This window comes from Toxorhynchites rutilus, chromosome 2, assembly GCF_029784135.1.
Source record: "Toxorhynchites rutilus septentrionalis strain SRP chromosome 2, ASM2978413v1, whole genome shotgun sequence".
Lineage (NCBI taxonomy): Eukaryota > Metazoa > Arthropoda > Insecta > Diptera > Culicidae > Toxorhynchites > Toxorhynchites rutilus.
The window spans coordinates 187,906,563-187,927,213 of record NC_073745.1 but is presented as its reverse complement, the minus strand read 5'-3'; the positions used below and the strand labels follow the sequence as shown (position 1 = coordinate 187,927,213).

Sequence of the window (20,651 nt, the reverse complement as noted above, 5' to 3'; positions counted from 1 at the left end):
AACGTTACCTTGACATGATCGTCACGGCGGAAACATGGGTCACCGAACGCACGGTGGCGGCACAGTGCCATGGCATACCAAAGAAGCCGCATACTGTGTTGAGGAAGCATAGCAACACGATATCCATGTGCAAACCAGAGCCCTTCTTCAGCCCTCGTTCTGGTTTGTCAACGATCAGTTCGGAAATGTGGGTTTCCATAAAGATCAAAATGTACACCAGCAAAGCCGGCACACCTGCAACAAATGGCATCCAATTTGGTAATCCACCCAGTGGTATGATCCATCCACGACGGCTTTCATCACTTGGCGAGATGCCTTCTGGAACACTGAGCTTCTCGGTGTAAACCTGTGGGATCATATAATCGACTAGTACGAAAAGGGCAATCGAAATCGGAACACCGAAATCACCCAGAGCGCGACGAGCATTACGTCCCAAGAAGTGTGAGTTTCTAAACAGTTTAAGATAATAGGCAAGGGAAAATGTTCCAAGCGTAAGGATTGTGCAGAATAAGGCTGTATTCGGCTGGTTTTTGGGCCCGATTGCGTCGGCAGGGATCAACAGGTTATCTACCGTGGGAGCAATGGTGCTGTTGACGATCGCTGTTAGGCTTTCTGCTACAAGATCGACAGATGTACTGAGAGTGGTATTTGAGTCAGATTCTTGCAATGTTTGCGGCGAGATTGCTACATCTTTGTACTGGTACTCTGCCAGAAGCGGATGTCGACCGTAAACGTAGACCAGTTTCATAACAGTTTCGACGATGTAGATCAGTGTGATCAAAGCAGAGAATATTTCTTGTGTGAAACGAGTAAAAAGTCGTACGTAAACGCTTCCTTCAAAGGCTGACACAACCAAAGAAATGAATGCCAACCAAACGCCAATATATACTCGCACTGTCAAAAAACTTATGTTATTCGCGATGCAGAACTCATTGAGCGCTTCATCAAAAAGGAGTAGCGGACCAGTGGTACCAATGATAACCAACGGTTGCCCCGAAAGTAAATGAAACACAAGTCCAACCATTGATGCTGAAATCAATGTTTCCGAAATGCCTATCAGATTGTGGGTTTTATCCGACGCTAAACCTCCAAACGTAATTGCCGTAGAAAGGGCCGCGAAGTACATGAATATAGTAGCTGCCAGTGTTTCCGTATTCAGTCCATCCTTAATATCACTCATATACATCGGATATCTTCGTTTAATATCATTGATCAGTCCTCCCCACAAACGGTTAGTCTTTTCCAGGGGATTTTTCGAAGGTTTCTTCCCGTCCCCATCGGCTGCAGCTAACAGTTTTTTCTCCTCTTCGCTCGTCAGTTGTGCATGTTTGTTCTTGATCTTTTCGTCGATAGCCTTTTTCTTTCTCAAACGAATCATATCACTCTTGGCTTTCAACTCATCGAAAGGCAGCAGTGCCTGGCGTTCCCACTTGCCCGGAGGCAACACAATCGAATCATCCAAGAACTCATTGATGGCCGACAATAGCTCCCGACGGTCGTCCGCTTTATATGCAATATCGTGAAAATGCTCATTGGACATGAGTGTGGCAATAGAACGACCCACCTCGTGGTAATCTAGTTCGGCGCTTTGTGGTCCCAGTAGAATGAAGAGAAAACGCACCGGTATCGGTACTTCCGTGATACTCGGCATCGGGATACCTTCCGCCAACCGGACGAAGGCAATCGTGGGTTGCTCAAGGAAATCCACCGCACCCACCAGTACCGTTGTGGCCTCGGCACCCTCTGGAATTCTCTTCAGGATTGATTCCTTCTGCGAGCGCATCTTGATGTCTTCTTGCGACGAGGTGTACGTTTCCTCCTGCATGTTAATCTTCGTTTCACCGTGGCCATGCCCGTGGATATCATTCGATGGCACGATACGAGGTTTCTTATCGTCAACACTCTTGGGAAGGGTAGAAAGATGAAACGAGACAATTATATATTAGAAACTTGCATTCTACAGGTTTCAGGGGAGGGGAAATTAATTTTTGAACTTTGGTAATCTACACCGAACAGAATTAAATACTAAGCTACTTGAAAACTATTTTAAACGTAACAGAAATATGTACATAAACATAAAAAAGCAAACATTATAACGAGCGCCCAACACGTAAACTGTTCATGCTTTTATTTATGAACCTGCCACATTCATAATTGAATGTTAAACCATCAATGCGGGATGATTCTTTGGATTTTTTGGAGTGACAAATATAGAGATAAAAATGTATAAGAATTTTGCGCCAGCTCATCTATGATATTGTTAGTACCCTCTCAGAATGTATTCAAACTCTGTAGAGGTGGAGATATAAGCTAATTAAGCATTGATTTAGACCAGTGTTTCTCAATCGGTAGTTCGATTACATTTTTCCTTCCGTTGGATATATTAGTATAAAAAAAAACATAATTTTCCTGTATATGACAGTAGAAGTAGTTTAGAGTGTAAAATTTGGAAAAAAAGGCGTCGCCCGAAAAGCAACGTCGCGAATTGATTTTGTGCAAGTATCTGAATCATCAACTGTCTCATCGGGACATCGAAAAACAACTCGGAATCGTGCATTTAACCGTTACTACGAAACTTTGAGCATCGAAGGGAAGAAAAAATGCGGTCACAATGGATGTTCTATTAGTGATCAGGATCACAAGCGCGTCATGAAAGCGTTTAAGCGGAATTCCAATGCTTCGGCCAGCGATGTGGCCAAAAGGGTGAATATCTCCAAGTCTTTTGTTCAGAGAGCCAAGGACCAGGAGGGACTGCGAACATACAAAGTGCAGAAGTCTCAAAACTCTCTGCCGTGACGAACGGTAAAATACGATGAGAAAGTCACGGGCCCAGAAACTGTACACCCAGATGCTGACGAAGGCTCATTGTAGATGATGGATGATGAGACTTACGTCAAGGCGGACTTCCGGCAGCTTCCGGGGCTACTGTACGTCACACCCCAGCACAAGTTTGATGTTCCGGAGGAAGTAAGGAAACAGAAACTGAAAGTTTGCCACGAAATACATAATTTGGCAAGCGATCTGCTCATGTGGCAAACGGAGTGCGCCGTCCGAGATTACCAGGACTGTAAACGGGTAGATTTACCTCAAGGAGCGTCTACCTAAGCGTTGCTTCCTTTGTGAAGCAACGCTTATGTAGACCTTCGATCTTCTGGCCGGATCTAGTTTGTTCCACTATTCAAAGAATGTCCTGGAGTGGTACGAAGCCAACAGGGTCACTTTCGTAGCCAAGGACATGACTCTCCCCAAGCGTATCGGAACTACAGCTCATCGAAAAATACTGGGCTATTATGAAGAAGGCACTACGGAAGCATTCCAAGAAGGTAAAATTCGAGTAACACATGGAGGAGAAGTGGGTTTCCATACAGAAGAAGCCTCAGCCAGATGTTGTACAGAACCTTATGAGTGGAGTTAAGCGTAAGGTGCGAGCATACGGTTATGGAATTGAAATTGAAAGAAATAAAAATGCCAAAAGCTTACTAATGGGCTATATTTTGTTGTCTGAAGGTTTGAAAAGGATCGGTTAACTATGTAATTTTCTACAGCATTTTTTCCGTGATGCAATTCGATGCTGGACACCCTTTAGTTCTGTTTTGGTCTAGACGAATTTTGGAAAAGAAGAGAATGTAAATATAGCTTATTAGCTCATATTGACAGATCCACAAAGTATGAATGAAAGATTGCTCAGAGGGTACCGTCAACTTCGAAATGAATTGACATGAAATCTTATCAATAATCAGTGCACTCAAACATTTTGGCTATCGATTAAGGGCCCTCAACACATAAATAACTTTTTTATAATTCCGACCTTGATTGTTTAGAACGAATATAATTTTATTCCCACATTTTTCGAATAATTTTGGAACAACTTTTCCGTATATCAAATAACAATCTATAAGTTTATAGTATAACAACAATTTCAACTTATATAATAGGCTGTTCATGAAATATTACACAATATACAATGGCTCGAAAGTAATCGTAAGGATGACTATTTGTAGAAACAAAGTTCGTTGTGGTATCCTTTTTACAAAATCATCAATGTGCAACAGGTCGAAATGAGTTTCAAACATTTACATCTGATGAATTTCATCAGAAACAGTTGGGTGGTTACAGTAATGGCTTCAGAATAAACGAAGGTGCGTAAAAATTTAAATATTTAGAAAAATATAAATTCTGGGTGTCTTCGTAGACACATTGGTTGCCATCTGCTTTCTAACCAAACGATCGTGAGTTCAAAAATCAGGTCCCCTCAGCTGACCTGGCCATATTTGTGTGTTATTTTAGTAAAACTACGTGCATCGCTTTTCGGTTCATCTCAACCGACAACATAGATAATCAACTTGAATAAAGTACACAAATGGGATTGGAAAAGAAAATCTAAACTTCTAGAGAGCCCAAGATGTTAAGGAATCATTTCATTTCACCCATACAAGTTCACAGTTTTTGGACGCCATTAGGAAAAGGTGTGTCAGCGTAGCATACAATAGCAAGATGGCTGGAAGAGATCGATGTTGCATTGGTTCTGGCTAACAGCGAAGATGTTTCTTTCAAAGTACTCCTATTTTGTATACTCCTTTTAATGAAGTCGTGATTTCGTCATACTCGTTGAACTCTACCGTAATTTAGAAATCCCTGAACTAATCATTGAAACGAAAACAATCAAACCTTCGAGATCGGCGAGATTGTTGGGAGTGGTGTTTGACAATAAACTGTCATTCATCCTCCATATAGAGAAGGTGAAGCGGAGCACTAGGGGCCGTCTGAATGACCCGAAATCAACCGGTGGTCCACGCGGAAACGCAAATGGGAAGACTTCATCAAATATCGTGTACGGATGGATTATCGCGGAGATATTCTACGGCGTTGAAATTTATAGCAGAGGTGGAAAAGGAGCGACAAAAAACTGGAACTGACGTATAATAAAGCGATCCGGAATTGCACGGGAGCCATGAGTTCGAGTCCGATTCCATCTTTAATGGCCGATTCCGGACAGTTGCCTATGGAATTTACTGCATCTGTGGGGTTAATCAAATGTGCCAATCGTCTGGCAGTAGGATCAATCTCCCATGAATCCTACGGATAGTCGAACTATGACGCAAGACAACAAGTCTCATGTAACAATTCTGTTCCGGGATCGGAGAAGATTAAATTCAACTTGTTGAAAAATCTTCCCGACTTGGTAAAACAGCGTTTGCTGAACTTGTTCAACAAGTTTCTGGAGCTGAATATTGTTCCGCATAACTGGAGACAAGTGAGAGACTTGCGATTACAATTCGTAATTGTTAGTGAGATTCGACTTCGTTTGGACAAGTGGGTCGAATCGAACAATTTGCTGTCAAATACGCAGTTTGGCTTCCGCCGGGGTAAAGGGACGAATGATTGTTTCGCGCTGCTATCTCTTGAAATTCAAATTGCATTTGCTCGTGAAGAACAATTGGCTTCTATTTTTCTTGATATCAAGAGGCATTTGATTCAGTTTCCATGGAAATCCTCTCAGAGAAGCTTCATAATCGTGGACTTTCACCAATTCTGAATAATTTCCGGTACAATTCACTGTCAGAAAAGCACATGAATTTCTCTCATGGCAGCTCAAAATCTTCTCGTTACAGTTTTATGGGCCTACCGCAAGGCTCCTGCCCAAGCCCCCTCTTGTACAGTTTTTACGTGAATGATATGGATTATTGTCTAACTAGAGACTGCACGCTGAGACAACTTGCAGACGATGGAGTTATTTCCTTCACGGGTACAAATCCCGTCGTTCTGCAAAAGATACCCTGAACAACCTGTTCACTTGGGCCCTCAAGCTGGGTATCGAATTCTCCACCTGTCCGGCAAAACGATCGAACACTCTATGTTTTTCAAATACCTGGGTGTATATTTTGATTCTAAATGTACCTGGGAGAGACACATTGCGTATTTGAAACATAAATGCCAGCAAAGAATCAATTTTCTCCAAACAATAACATAGTGGGGTGGCAATCCAGGAGACCTGTTTAAGCTTTACAAAACAACGATATTATCAGTGTTAGAATACGGCAGCTTTTGCTTCCGATCAGCTGTCAGGCTTCATATTCTCAAGCTGGAGAGGATACAATATCGTTGTTTGCGTATACTGCCCATGTATGTATAGGAGACGTAAGCGACAAAATGAACAAAATCTACTTTTCCGCCGTTTTGGATTCTACGCAATGTTATACGTTTGATCAACATGCAAACAAATATTTTTTGTTCGAAAACATATGAGCAATTTTGAAAAAACGTTTTCGAAAAATCACTGTTTGTCCGCATAACAGACGTAGTTTCATACAGCTTTCATACATCGTTCGAAAAACAACAATTATCAGTGTTATGTGCCATAAGCTAAATCTACATTTGAATCACATTCTTTGTAGAGTCCACACATGCCTGTCACGATAGTGTCTTATTACTTAGTGTTCCTTAATAGATGAACATAAGAAACTATTGAAGTGCTCCCTTGGCCGAGTGGTTAGCGTCACAACTAACATGCCGGGTGTTCGGGTTCGATTCCCGTTCTGGTCGGGGGAATTTTTCGTCAAAGAAATTTCCTCCGACTTGCACTGTGATCTGGCGTATTCTAGAACTTGCCACTCAGAATGCATTCAAGGCGTGTTATTTGGCATAGAAATCTCAACTAAGTACTAATAAAAATGACGCAAGTAATACTACGTTGAGACGGCGAAGTTCCTCTAGGAACGTTAGTGCCATTGAAGAAGAAGAAGAAGAAACTATTGAAACACTGCTCAGGTAATAACTATTTTCTGTACGCTGCACTTCGATGAACAAAGTGTTTTGTGTTTTTTTTAAATGTTATAATTACCTAAATTTCTGCATCTGAACCTTCATGTAGATAATGAAACAATCAGATCAGTAATAGAATTAAAATAATATCAGAATATTCTTAGCATTACAACTCCTCGGATTCAACATCGAATTATTCCACATACTCAGCATTTACTCATACCGTTGGTGTAACTCACTCCACCATCTTTATGCGATTGATCGTGATATCGGTAAATCATGTTGCTAAAATTACCAACATTGTAGATTGCCTTTATAAATTCAATTAATTGAAAAAACACGAACCTACTGTTCTTATCATATCCCAGAGTATTCAGGAAAACAGTACTGTTCTAGACTCTCAATAAATCCAGAGCAACTTTTCCAGACATTTCACTAAATTTCTTCCAAACCTTTTGATTTTATCCGATAACAACTGAAGCTACCGACGGAGACATTTTGACTATTATCGGAAATGTAAATACTAACGCTACAGACAGAGCAACTTGATGATTACGTCTAGCTATGCGAAAAAATGTTCATTGAAATGATTGATTGCCTGCATAAATAAACGTAAACGTTTCCCAGATGGAAAAAATATGTTTTAAACTGCAAGATCTCTTAGGCCTTCTTTTTGCCGATAATATCCTACAACTGGACAGATTATTTCATTGGAAATTTGCATGGTTACGCTTCTAGACAAAAAACAACGAAATTGCGTTTTCCCAACACTAATGGTGTTGGTGATTACGTCTCCTATGCAAATATGAGCAGTATAGCCATGGGGTGTTTGCATTCGACACATACGATGAGTCTCGAAGTCTTTGCAGGAGTATCCCCGCTTACTCATCGGTTCACAGAATTATCTCACAGGTTTCTCATCCGTTGCAAGATCATGAATCCATTGGTGATTGATAACTTTGAAAATCTACTCCACATGACTCCTCAGACATGAGTACCTTACCCATGAAATGCACCATTCGCCGGGAATTCCCAACCAAGTTTGCTTCCCATACTTTTGCAATTCTCTATCATTTTTTATCCGTCCATGCGTCAAAAAATCCATGGAATCTCAGATCATCTACTCTCCGATGTGTAGTTCCGCCGATTTTTTCGGCAAAAGATCGTAATGTTAGATCTGATAGAATGTTCTTCACAGTTCATAAACGGGTCCACTGGCTTTGACATCTTCAATGAAAATTCCAGTGCTTCTCTCAAACTCAGAGATCCTTGTTCCGTGTATATCGCAGAGCTGGGTACGATATACTATGTTCTACGGATCATTGAAACATAGCCCATCGAGCATTTAATTTTTTTTTTCAGACAGTCTCAGCACAATAGAGGCAATCCGCTCAATGAAAGTTGATAAACGCTCATCTTATTTTCCAACAAGAATAAGAAAACTTTTGAGTGTTTTGGACGAAAAATTATTCAAGATTCCCTCCCATTGCTCGATTCCGGAGAATGAGAAAGCGGACTCGTTAGCTAAGGTTGGCGCTTGAGAAGGCACACTTTTTGAAAGGCAAATTGCTTATAATGATTTTTTACACACTCCTCGTCAGCACACACTCGTAAGTTGGCAGCGCATGTGGAGTGAACATGAGTTTGGTCGTTGGTTACACACGATTATCCCTAAGGTCTTGACGAATGCATGGTTCAAGCGATTGAATGTTGGTCGTGATTCCATTTGCGTGATACCTCGGCTTTTGTCCAATCACTACAAGCTAAACACGCATCTTTATCGCATTGGGCTCGCAGCAAGTAATCTTTGTGATTGTGGCGATGGCAACCACGATATCGAGCATGTTGTCTGGTCGTGTATCCGGTGTATCCATGCTGTCCGCTCTCTGCTCTCCAGAGCATTGAGGGCACAAGGCAGACAATCGGATATCCCCGTCCGGGATATCTTAGGTAGCCGTGGTAGATAGATCCTTCTGCTCTATCTATGCCTGTTCCCCAGAAACACATGGAAATGAGAAAGCGGACGAGTTGGCAGCGGAAGGAAGAAAGAAATCACCTCTCACGATAGCATTACGGTCTAGAGAGAGAATGTCGATCGGACAGTGAAGCACCGAATTCGACAAACATGGGAGAATTCATGGAGAAGAAGTGACAAATTTTTGAGGGGGATCAAACCAACGACAATGTCATGGTCGGACCGTGGTAAACCGCAACTTGCATGACAATGAGAGCGATACACCTAGAAGTTGTGCACAACGAGTCCTGTTTTGTGGGTGCGAACAAACAATTACAGCAGGAAATACAGTCCAGAAATGACACCTGTAGAACTATTGGGACAATAATCGAAGCTCTTCGTAAACCCAGAATGGTATGAAATTGAAAACGAGCAAATACAGAGTATACTCTTCACTCAACGCCAGATCACTATACAATACACAATCAATGCCGGGAAAGTTACACTGAATCGAACTATCTCAACCCAGGAATAACCATGGACTCTAAACTCCGCTCTCATGAGCCTATATCAACTGGGGCAGCAAATGAATTATCTGTCTTCGGTCCCACATCAAGCTCAAATGACGTCTATGGTCTGAATGACTCTTGTAACTGGATTTATTCGGCAGATGTAAATCGTGTTTGAATTCAGTGTATTTTCAATTGATATAATAATATTTAAACCAATAAACTAATTGTTCGCGTGTACACACGTCTTATTCGAAAGCAGCTCGCGTTGTCGGTAGAGCTATGAGGGCAGGGCGGGTGTGCAACGAAAAGAGAGAATTTCATGGTGACACAACGTTCACCAGTCAAGTACAGGAACTGATTGCACCTAATCGCTCCTCGCACGCTCGGTGAGGACGCTGATTCAGGTCACAATCAGGTTCAGGCTTACCTCCACCAACCGTTCCCGGCGGTTCAGGATACGTCTTGAAGGAAGCTGCTTCCACTTGTGGGGACTCGATGACTCTTTGGCGGTTATCCTCACGGTCCACCCACGACCTCTTCCGGTTGGCTCGTTTGACTGCGGCGATCAACGGATGCCTCTACTTAGTACACTTCCACTCTCGGAACTACAATGGAGAAGGCAAATTTCGACAAACTAATCAAATGAGGATGTCGATTAACGTGTTGATTCGCTCACGGCTCAATCCAGAAGAACTCGTCACTCGTCGCGTATCCACCATCAGGACTCTTCGCCCTGGCATGGCTGTCGTTTAGGGCTTTCGCCGAGGAGAGCCATTTCACAAATGACAGCTGATGTAGGGATAGGACTGTGAAGTTTGGTTTTAGGGAATAAAAGGATAAGGAAATGGATCGAGAACAGTGGGATTCAGCTTACCATCACCGTCATGATTACTTCCTCGTTATCCTCGTGGATTGTGTTCCTAGCGACAGGATACAACAGTCCAAGCAAATGACGTGCTAATTATCACGTCACCGATTCTGCTCTCTCAAAATCGTTACACTCTTCTGCTTTTTGGTGCATTGAATCTTGGAATCTGCGGCACAGGTTTGGGCTTCATGCCAAACAGCACTTGCCATCGGGATGGGATTGGTACAGCGTAAATTCATCCCATATACGTGAGGGCATCTCCTGTGAACCGACCCATCGAATCTGTCAGATTACACAGATCGATGAAAGCTCATTAATCTCGAGATATTAGCTAACCGACGCATCTGCTTCCTCCAGATGCTGGCAATATCAAATATACTGAACTTCAGGGACAGTTCGACATCATCGTTTCACATCGTGTACTAAGGAGTTTGATTCTTATCCTATTGCTGACACACCGAACGAGTTACGGGTAAAGCCGGGGATGCCGAATTTCTACAACAGCAGTTATATATAATATTTACGTGGAATGTGCACGAATTATTATTTCGTTTAGACCCGGCAACATATTCCGGCGGTTGGAATCCCATGGGGTAAAGCGGAATTTCATCTATACATCCGTCGGTACCGGGAGACGGGTTCGGTTCTTCGTGTTCCCAGCTGATATGTCGTAAAGGTTCTCAATGGACATTGCCTCAATAAACATTGACGTAGGAAAGAATATCTTGTATTTGCATTTTTTAACACGTTTTTAAAGTGTATTCAAACTTATTGAACACCCTGTATATTCGTTGATCAGATTCAGAGTTTGAATATAAAACTACAGAATACATTCGATGATGCACTTTCAATCATGCACGCTAAATCTATCCACAAATGATTTACAAAATCTGGAACACTTGCGTTATTCTGAAGTTGCCAATATGACAATAGAACATGGTGATGGTGAGTCAAGAAGGGTGCTAAAACTATTCATGTCAGGAACTGATGACAAGCGAGCAAACGGGTTTTCCCAAACATGTGGTTAAAATGACACTAACATAATTCTAGAAAATCGATATCTCTAATAAAGAAAAACAAGCAGAAAATGGGAATCTAATTTTTATTATATGTGCATGAAAGGTGTAAAACTTTTAATGAACACAGAAACTGGTTAAAACGGCAACAAGAGAGGTAAAATAGTTAACTAGAACAAAATATGACTAAAAAAACCAGAGAAGTTGTTTGAGAGCATTCTTTTGCTTGGTTGTGAGGCACGTTATTGATCATTATTTCATTTACAACTGTCAGCGATAAAGGTGAATTATTTCGTCGCATACCGACGGCGCTGGTGACCGTGGTTATGGCTACCGGTGGGACACTACCGGCAGTACTGCTGCTATCATGACTTCCGGTACGTTTGTGGCGCTGATGCTGCTGGGAAGGTTGATGGCAGTACTGTTGTTGGCCGTTTCCACCGGTAGTGCTCCCATTGCTAGGCTGTCTTTGTACTTGGTGCCGTGGGTGGTGCTGTCTATGATGGTTGTTTTGAAGGCTATCAAGCGCTAGATTCGGACTGTGATTGGGATGTAGCGATTGAGGACTTAGAGTGTAGCTTTGGGTAGGACTTACGAACGAGTTAAGTCTACGTACACCGACAATAACCTCACCGTTGCCATCTTCTGCTCGTAAAGATAGCGACTAGAATTGTTCGATTTGTGAAAAGTTGATTTGTATGGTAAGCAAAATCCATTCAGGGTTGGATCAAGAAAAGAGTTGGAATAACACAATTGACATTAGAAACGAATTCTAGTTGTTGGTTGTGGATCGTGTCATTTGTGGAGAGAAAATATCGGATGCTTTTCGAATCGTGGCAGTTGAGATGTTGCACATGATTGAAGGTGATATGCTTGACGGTGATCAATGATGAAATGCTTTTTTGAGTGTTGTGATTATTAGAGGCTAGGTTCGATTCATCTCTACATCTACTATAGAATTTGCTTATAAGATTCGAATAGCAGAAGTCAAACTAGAACACAAATCAATATCACAAACAAAGATGTCTAATCATCTTGGGGATTTTATAACAGGCAACGTTTTGAACATGAAACAGAAAACATAAAATATCAACAACAAAATATATATCAAGCGATTCCTATTTGTATCGATAACGATGCTTTAGTGGATATTTATGCGAGCGGAAAGATAACTTCCACGAAAGCACGACACAAAACAGCGCAACGCACATACACACATCCAATTAGGACAGTCAACAATCCTTATTAACAAACATCGGACAAAACGGACAAAAATGCTGTCTGTGTTATCTACAGTCTAGTGGATTTTTTTTTTGTGTTTAAATTTACCAATTGGTTAGGGTTTGTGTTTTCGACATAAAATATTAAATGTTCCATGCTGCGATCGTGAATTCGAAATGCTAGATGCTAAAAGAAAAGATATAGGTAAAGAATAAGAATAAAATGGAGAGAAAGTGCAGATGGAGGTGGGTAAAAAAATGCGAACACTGTGCAAGCAAAACAAAGTTAGCAGAAAACTGCGGTTCCAGAGGGTTGTTTGGATGTTGATTGAGAATAACAAGAAGTTTAGTTAAAAAAATGTTAAATTATAGAACAGTGTAACATAATATACTAATATGGATTTAAGGGATAGTATAATTGTGGGTTTGTAAAGCCATATACAAGCGTAAACAACTAATATTTACAACACGAATGCATTAAGACTGTATCATGGTATATTTTCTGTATTGAATTAATACGGAACGACCCTAACATTCTGTTTTTCTGCGTGTTATAAAGTATTCATCTAATCCTTGTTTCACCCACAATGCGGAAGTCAATTTATGAATAAGCGTGATAAAGTCTACCAGAACTAATTGATAGCCATGTTTATAAGAGGCTAAATACGTTAGCTAAACTGTTGATTCATCATTATTGTAGTTTTTGTTTACTCTAGATATTCTTGCATTGAACGGTTCCTCTCTATCATCCGAGCGACAATTAGTGATATCGATTATTACTTGTTTGATTATTATTACTTCTATCGAACCTGTTTTTGGTGAACCGCAGTAATTCAATACTAAGTCAATACCAGTTCCTTCGTCAAACAATCTTTTCATGGGAACAGACAATTACTCTGCCGTTGCTTTCAAAATAAAAATCCAGTCAGTAGTTTCTATTCGAATGATTCTCGCTAAATACAACTTGTGCCAATATATATATAAATATATATAGAGCCTTTCCAAATGAAATCATCCTAAAACTGCTGATTTAAAAACATGTATTTTTGATTCGAATGAAAGTTTGTATTCTGTTTGGCTTGGAGAAAATATGAGTTTTCCTCAGCAGATGGGAATTTTTTGGCTTTAGTGTAACTTTTGAAAAGGGTGTATCGATCTTAGTAAGAAAAATCTTTGATAATTTAAATCTCAAAAACTATGAGTCTATATACTATATACCGAAATAGTGTCTTAGAAAGAGTTATTGAGTATTGATGTTAAAATGTGAAAAAATATACTCAGAGAAAAAAAAATGGTACTGTTTTTTTATTTGCAAAAAAAAACTTTAATTTGCAATATCTAAAATACATATTTTTCAATTTTTTAAATTTTTTTCATATAAAATAGAAGTCATGTAGAAAATTTAAAAAATTAGTCCAAAATGGTAAAACTATTTTTGACTAACTTTGTGGAATATCGAATATCGAATTTTCGAAACTTCGAATTTTTGTATGTTAACAATCATTTTTAGTCACAAATTATGAATTCTGCTGTGATTTAAAACAAAAAAGGTCTTCATCAATCTTCTTCTTGGAGGCAAAAGCGTTATGTGCTACGCCTCTTAAAATCCAATAAAAAAAATCAATCTCCTTCTAAATGCAGCCATTCTCGAGATATTTGAAAAAGAAATCTAATTTATTGTCTTTTTAAATTTTATTTTTGTTTTTAATTTATATGTACACCCAGGTTTTTTTTACGCGTTTTTTTTACGAAGTACGTATCCCGTACGTAGTACGTAGAAATATTTTTTAAATTACCACGAGAATTGCAGCATTTAGAAGGAGATTGATGAAGAGATTTTTTATTTTAAATCACATCAGAATTCATAATTTGTGGCTAAAAATAATTATTAACATATAAAAATTCGAAGTTTCGAAAATCCATTAAAATTCGATGTTCCACAAAGTTCGTCAAAAATAGTTTTACCATCTTGAACTCATTTCTTAAATTTTCTACATAACTTTTATTTTATAAGAAAAAATTAAAAATACATATACAGCCAGGTTTTTTTACGCGGGGAACACGTACCTCGTAAAAAAACCGCGTAAAAAAACCGCGTTAATTGTAAAATCCGCATAAAAAAAACAAATATCTCGAGAATGGCTGCATTTAGAAGGAGATTGATGAAGAGCTTTTTTGTTTTAAATAACATCAGAATTCATAATTTGTGGTAAAAATGATTGATTGCATACAAAAATTCGAAGTTTTGAAAATTCATAAAAAATCAATGTTCCACAAAGTTAATCAAAAAAAGTTTTACCATCTTGGACTCATTTTTTAAATTTTCTACATGATTTCTTTTTTATATGAAAAAATTAAAAAATATGTATTTTAGATTAAATTTAAATTAACGATTTTTTCTGTAAATAAAAAAATTAGTCCCATTTTTTTCTCAGTGTATATTTTATCACATTTTAACATTAATAACCTACAACTTTTTCTAGGACACAATTTCGGTACTACTCATAGTTTTCGAGATATAATTTATCAAAGTTCTTTCTTACTAAAATCGATACGCCCTTCTCGAAAGTTACACTTGAGTCTAAAAAATTCCAATTGCTGTGGACAACTCATATTTCCTCCAACCCAAGCGGAATACAAACTTTCATTCTAATCAAAAATACACATGTTTTGTCATTTGTCGATTTCATTTGGAATTGCTCTATAGATTGCAAAGAAAGCATCATTTATTCAGTGTACGAGATGGACGATAACGAAGAGGATTGAATGAGAAGGTGGGGATGGATGGTAATGGGTGATTACTTGAATGTCGCATCAATTAATACGACCCAGTTATCGTTCGACTGGCACTTTCGTGTAATTGGCAGTCTATCTGTGCAATTGATAAGCTGCGTTGCAATTCATTCAACAGCGTACAACTGCCTTCCCATAATCGTGGGAAGGATGCGGTACACGACAACCTTTTCCGAATGTTTTATCATCGTAATCAGAATGAATGTATGTTTCGAATAATTTGAAAGTGACTGGATGATTATAAAGAGTGGAGGTATGCGTATGTTTTTTTTCGATTTGTTTAACTGTTTTGGTAGTCTCACCTGCAAACTGCTATAGCTGCTATACTTTCTTTTCGGCCCGAAATGAAATCCGTTGTGAGAATGTTCATTGACATGGCGATGTCTCAGCAGCAGTGCACGCATGATCACTGGTTTGTCATCCTCGTGAATCAACTCATCGATAACCATCTAAGAGAACAAGAAACCTGTAGATATATTTCGAAGGCCGTGGCAACGACAACTAACCTGTTCGACAATCCTGTATGCCACCGACGGCAAGTCCTTTTCTTCCAGGTCCATCAGGACGACGCCCGTCTCCAGACAACGACGTAGATTCAGCAGCGAATGAAACGACAACGAGGCCACATGCGGACGACCCCAGCGATCGGCACCTTCTTCGACGTCTTCCTCGTACTTGATCCAACGAGCTGTCTCCTTCCACTCGCGATCTTCGCCGGTTCCCGTTAACTCGTCCAACTGGACGAATACTTCGTGTGGGCTATGGTCGTAGAGCTTTTTGAATTTATTCGTCGGAAGAAGATGCTGCAATTTGTCGCCTTCCTTGCGGTTGATGTTGACCACCGCGGCCCCACTGCTCTGGGACTGAGCGCTCACCTTATGGCGGCGAAGCGCGCGAGGGTCGTCCGAGCGGTGTGAGGTTAGTTCGTCTATGTCTGCCTCCTATATAATCAAGATAAATATAAAACAGTGAACGAAATTATTGTTTATTAAATGAGGCAACAGCAATGAAACCGACCTGTAGCGTTGCATCTTCGGGCTGTACGGAAACGCGTCTTGTGGATGAGCTACCCTCGGTTCCACTCTGGCGACGCCACTCGGGGTGATATTCTTGCAACGAGTACTTTCTTGATTTGTGGGGATGGTGGCGCCTTCATAGAGATAAACGAAAGGAAAAAAATGTTAAAGGATTACTGAATTTGTAAATATCTTCCATACTGAATTCCTTACTCAGAGCGCCGTCGACGTTCTTCATTGGTATCTTCAATCTGTAATCCTTCAAACTGAGTTGGTCGATCCTTGTTGTCGAAATGAACGTTTCGTCTAGCACTATTATCCTATTTGGGTGAAACAAAGGACACCATTATATCATCGTATCTCGGGGTTGAATTTAGTTTTAAGGATCTTTAAAAATCTCAATTTTCACGCCACAATTGAAGACCAAAATGATGAGTTTAAAATATTGCTGCGGTACAAAAGATACAGTTGGAGTTGGGTGTTAAAACCGAATTGTGAAGCGGTTGGCGAGCTTCAGTTTGTTTGATAGAAATAATCAAGTTTCTTTTTTTTTATCTGTATTATAGTGACTTTCAACACTTTTGGTTGGTTCGTCACTTTTACTTCCATTTTTGGAAGAATGTCGGGAGTGAGAATTGAACTCATAGCCTTCAGCGTGAGAGGTATGGATGTTACCACTACGCCAAGTCGCCTCCCATCAAGTTTCTCCTTTTAAACATTTTCGGGAGGAAACAATTTGAAAATGTCTGTAAACACTTACTTTTTAGTTTTTTTTACTACGAAAATCTTACCTAATTTCAATAATATTCAATAGATGTTTTACAATTGTATTCGGCATCATATTTTCTCATTATTCAATTGGGAGCAACAGAATCGTTCTGAAAGGCGTACTTTTCGAATTGAGTGTACATTCAAAAAACTTGAATACCTCTCATTTTTCAGTTGTGTGCTTGAAGAATGATTCCTCTATTTTGATTTTAAAATCACTCTTCTGTTCTTCAAATATCGCTCAATCAAGAGGAGTAGCGTTTGGAAATTTTCATCGCAACGCTGAATTCCAAGACTCTCGCAAACGAATTTAGCAAAATGGTTAAGCGGTGAATCAACGGTAGTGAATGTGATCGAAGTGATCGGGAAACGATTATCGATGGTCAAGAAGCCATGATCGGGGAAAATTGGAAGTAAGGACCAACACTTTTAAACGGAATCCCAACTTTTCAATTCTAGACGTGGAGTTTGAGTTGAAGTCTCACGCACAACAGTGCTGCGGCGGGCAGTCAAAAAATGTTTACTCGAACATCCTGATGCAACAAAATGGGATTGAATCCAGGTTTCAAGTTTTACCAGGACAATGATCCATACCACAAAGCACATAGAGTTCGCACATGGCTTCACTACAATTGCTCAAAAGTGAAAATCTATGGGAATGATCTGAGTAAGAAAGTTAAAAACCATCAGATTTCTAAAAATAACGATTTGAAAAACTGCTTGATGAATGAATGGATGAATATTCCTTCCGAATACCTAACAAAACTAGTAGGGGAAGGTCGCAAAAGACGGACAGGGTGGGAAAGATGGACACCTATGTATGATTGATAAATTACATTTTTGTTTCGAATTTTAATGAAGTTTTTTTTAACATGTAAGGAACGCTCTACTAGCCTTGTCTGGGAAGGATTAACCCAGACGTTGAGTGGGGCTCTCACCAACTAAAACCTAGCCCTCTATTCGTAGCCTCATTCTCCCCGGGACCATATCTAGGCGACTACTTCGGGAGGCGGCTGTGCCCATGTACTTTACTTGTTATACCCTTGTGTTACCCTTTACTTGTTATACCTGCACTTCCGCTGTAGCTTGGGCATGATGTGTACGATTGCACCTGGTGCCCTCGTCACGACACACTTTATTAATGATGTTCCTAGCATGAAGGGCAGGCAGCCCCTCGCGCCTTTCGGTGAATCTGGGCTATACGAATACCACCTATTCCTGTGTTTCTTCCACATCTCCACACTCCGACCTTGCGTGCCCGAACCTACGTAGATATTGCCATGTCCAGACAAGAACTGCATAATGCAGGAATTCACCTGTCCGTGCTTCCTGTTCAACCAGGTCGATATTACCGGGGTAAGTCTGTATGGCCATCTACCGTTCTTCGCTGTATCCCATTCCTGCTGCCATTTATCCATCGATTCCGCTCTCATCGTTTTCCGGATACCTCTGATTGCCCTGCGTTTGTTATACTCGCTGTCTTCCACCAGAGTGATGTAGATGGGATCATCCCGGCGATTACACACACAGCATCTGTCGAAATGGTCCTATAAACACGGTAAATTTTCAGAGCTGCCAACCAGGCAGGGTCACCGTATCTCAGTATCGACGAAGATTCTTCTTCTTGAATGGCGTTAACGTTCCCTATGGAACTTTTGCCGTCTCAACGTAAGCATTAACTAGCGTCATTTATTAATACTTAGTTGAGATTTCTTAAGCTAAATAACACGCCTTGAATGTATTCCGAGGGACAAGCTCTAGAATACGCGTGACCACAGTGCAAGTCGAAGGAAATTACTTTGACGAAAAATCCCCCGCCCAGGACGGGATTCGAACCCGAACACCCGGCATGATAATGTGAGACGCTAACCACTCGGCCACGGGTAGATACGCTTGCCAACAGGCGCCTCTTGCTGCTGCTTAGATTAAAGCTATTTGGCATGATCCTCGCCACCACGTTGATGGCCTTTGTCACCTTCCCACATGCGTAATCAACGTGCTGGTTAAAATTTAGTCGGTCATCGATCATAACTCCAAGGTATTTCACCACCTTCCTCGAAACGATGATGTGTTCTCCGACCGAGACTTCTACCCGCAGCATTGCTTTGCAATTGCTCACTAACAGCACCTCGGTTTTGTAATGTGCCATCTGAAGCTTTACGCTGTCCATCTAGGTACCTATCGTGTCTACTGCCTCAGTTAGCAACATTTCCACTTCCTGGAGCGTCTCGCCGATCACCGTTGTTACAATATCGTCCGCGAAGCCTACGATCCTCACACCTTTGGTTAGCTTCAACGTTAAAACACCATCGTACTTCGTATTCCAAAACGTTAGACCTAGGATGGAACATTGTGGAGCTCCAGCCGAGATGTTCTTCAGTATATGTCTCCTGTCTGTGTTGTATACCAAGATCCGGTTCTGGAAGTAACTCCTCAGTATCCTGTACAGGTAGCCAGGGACCTTCAACCTGTGTAGCGCCTCGGCGATAGCCTCCCAGCTGGCACTATTAAAGGCGTTCTTCACGTCGATCAAAATTACCGCGCAGTAACGATCACAATCACAATTCGACAATCCGTGTATTTCACCAGTCTGTTGAGAACAATCCTCTCCAAGAGCTTTCCTAAAGTGTCCAACAAACAAATAGGCCTACACGATGTTGAATCTCCAGGTGGATTTCCTTGCTTCCTTCGGATTTTTTTTTTTGATTTTCCATTTCACAGGAAAGTGGCCATCATCCAGGCATTTCTGCAACACCATCCTGATCTGTCGGGTAAAGCGAGGATCGCCGATTTCAAGGCCACCTTGGGAATTCCATCGGGGCCGGGTGCTTCTTTCACCTTCATACCTTTTGCAACCGCGATGAGCTCTTCGTTGGTGACTTGTGTGTTCTTAGCTTTCTCCTCGCCATACGTTGAAGGTGGCCCCGCGGTGGGTCGTGCTGCGGAAAGAGTCCTTTCACGATGATCTCGAGCTTTTGCGGACATGGTTTCATGGGAGTCGTTGAACCAGGAAATTTGGCAACACAATTCGATAGCTCCACCCCAAGGATTTGCATTGACGCCTCGATTGGTTTTTATATATGAATCTTGTAAAAAAAATCTGGATTCGAAGATGTTTTCAGAAGAGCAGCTTTTGTGAAAATAGTTTGGAAGGCAGATATGTCTTCAGTTAGTTTCAATTGAACTAATAAAGTTTGTCACGTATAGATGAATCGGTCCGAGAATCGATCTATGCTGAATTGATATTTTGGAAATCGAGTGTTTTTTTCCTATTTATCTATTTGGATGTCGTGCACAAATTACGCTATGCAGAATGAGATCAAGGTACGTTCCGCAGAGCAATAAAACGCCAATTTGAGCAGACATTCAACTTAACTCTCAGCATTAACGTTTAGTGTTGATTGCTTATTATCTAGAGCAGCTATACTCAACCTGCGGCTCGCCGGGCGTTTTTGGATGGCCCGCCTGGGGTCCATTTGCCGGTCCTGGCTTGTTCTGTATTTGCTTAAATGATACTATTGTGTCACACCTACGACAATAACATCGCACATTAACGGTTACTCTGGTATGCTATAAAATACTTCGCATTAGTGCTAGTAGATGAGAAACAAATTTATTGTGCAAAATCTTCGAAGTTCTTTTTGTGTGAGTAATTTTAGTGTAATATGCTAAAGTTATAACATACCTGTAGTAACTGGTAAATTACATTGTGACAAGACACGATGCTTCTTACTCTTCTTCC

General features: G+C 40.6%; 1 protein-coding gene across 9 annotated transcripts in view; it reads right to left on the bottom strand.

Moving 5' to 3' along the window:
- LOC129771119 (anion exchange protein 3) overlaps positions 1–20,651 on the bottom strand; it is a 147,989-nt gene that overhangs the window by 14,546 nt on the left and 112,792 nt on the right. For 5 of the 9 annotated variants that reach the window (XM_055774465.1, XM_055774466.1, XM_055774469.1 and 2 more), the window contains 6 exons: positions 16,355–16,461; positions 16,143–16,275; positions 15,632–16,066; positions 15,428–15,574; positions 11,309–11,776; positions 9–1,903 (listed from right to left, as the gene is read on the bottom strand). In XM_055774465.1, coding sequence (XP_055630440.1) covers positions 9–1,903; positions 11,309–11,776; positions 15,428–15,574; positions 15,632–16,066; positions 16,143–16,275; positions 16,355–16,461 — 3,185 coding nt within the window. Of the gene's footprint in view, positions 1–8; positions 1,904–11,308; positions 11,777–12,441; positions 12,520–15,427; positions 15,575–15,631; positions 16,067–16,142; positions 16,276–16,354; positions 16,462–20,651 lie in introns of all 9 variants that reach the window. The other 4 variants (XM_055774471.1, XM_055774467.1, XM_055774473.1 and 1 more) reach the window with 4 other exon arrangements.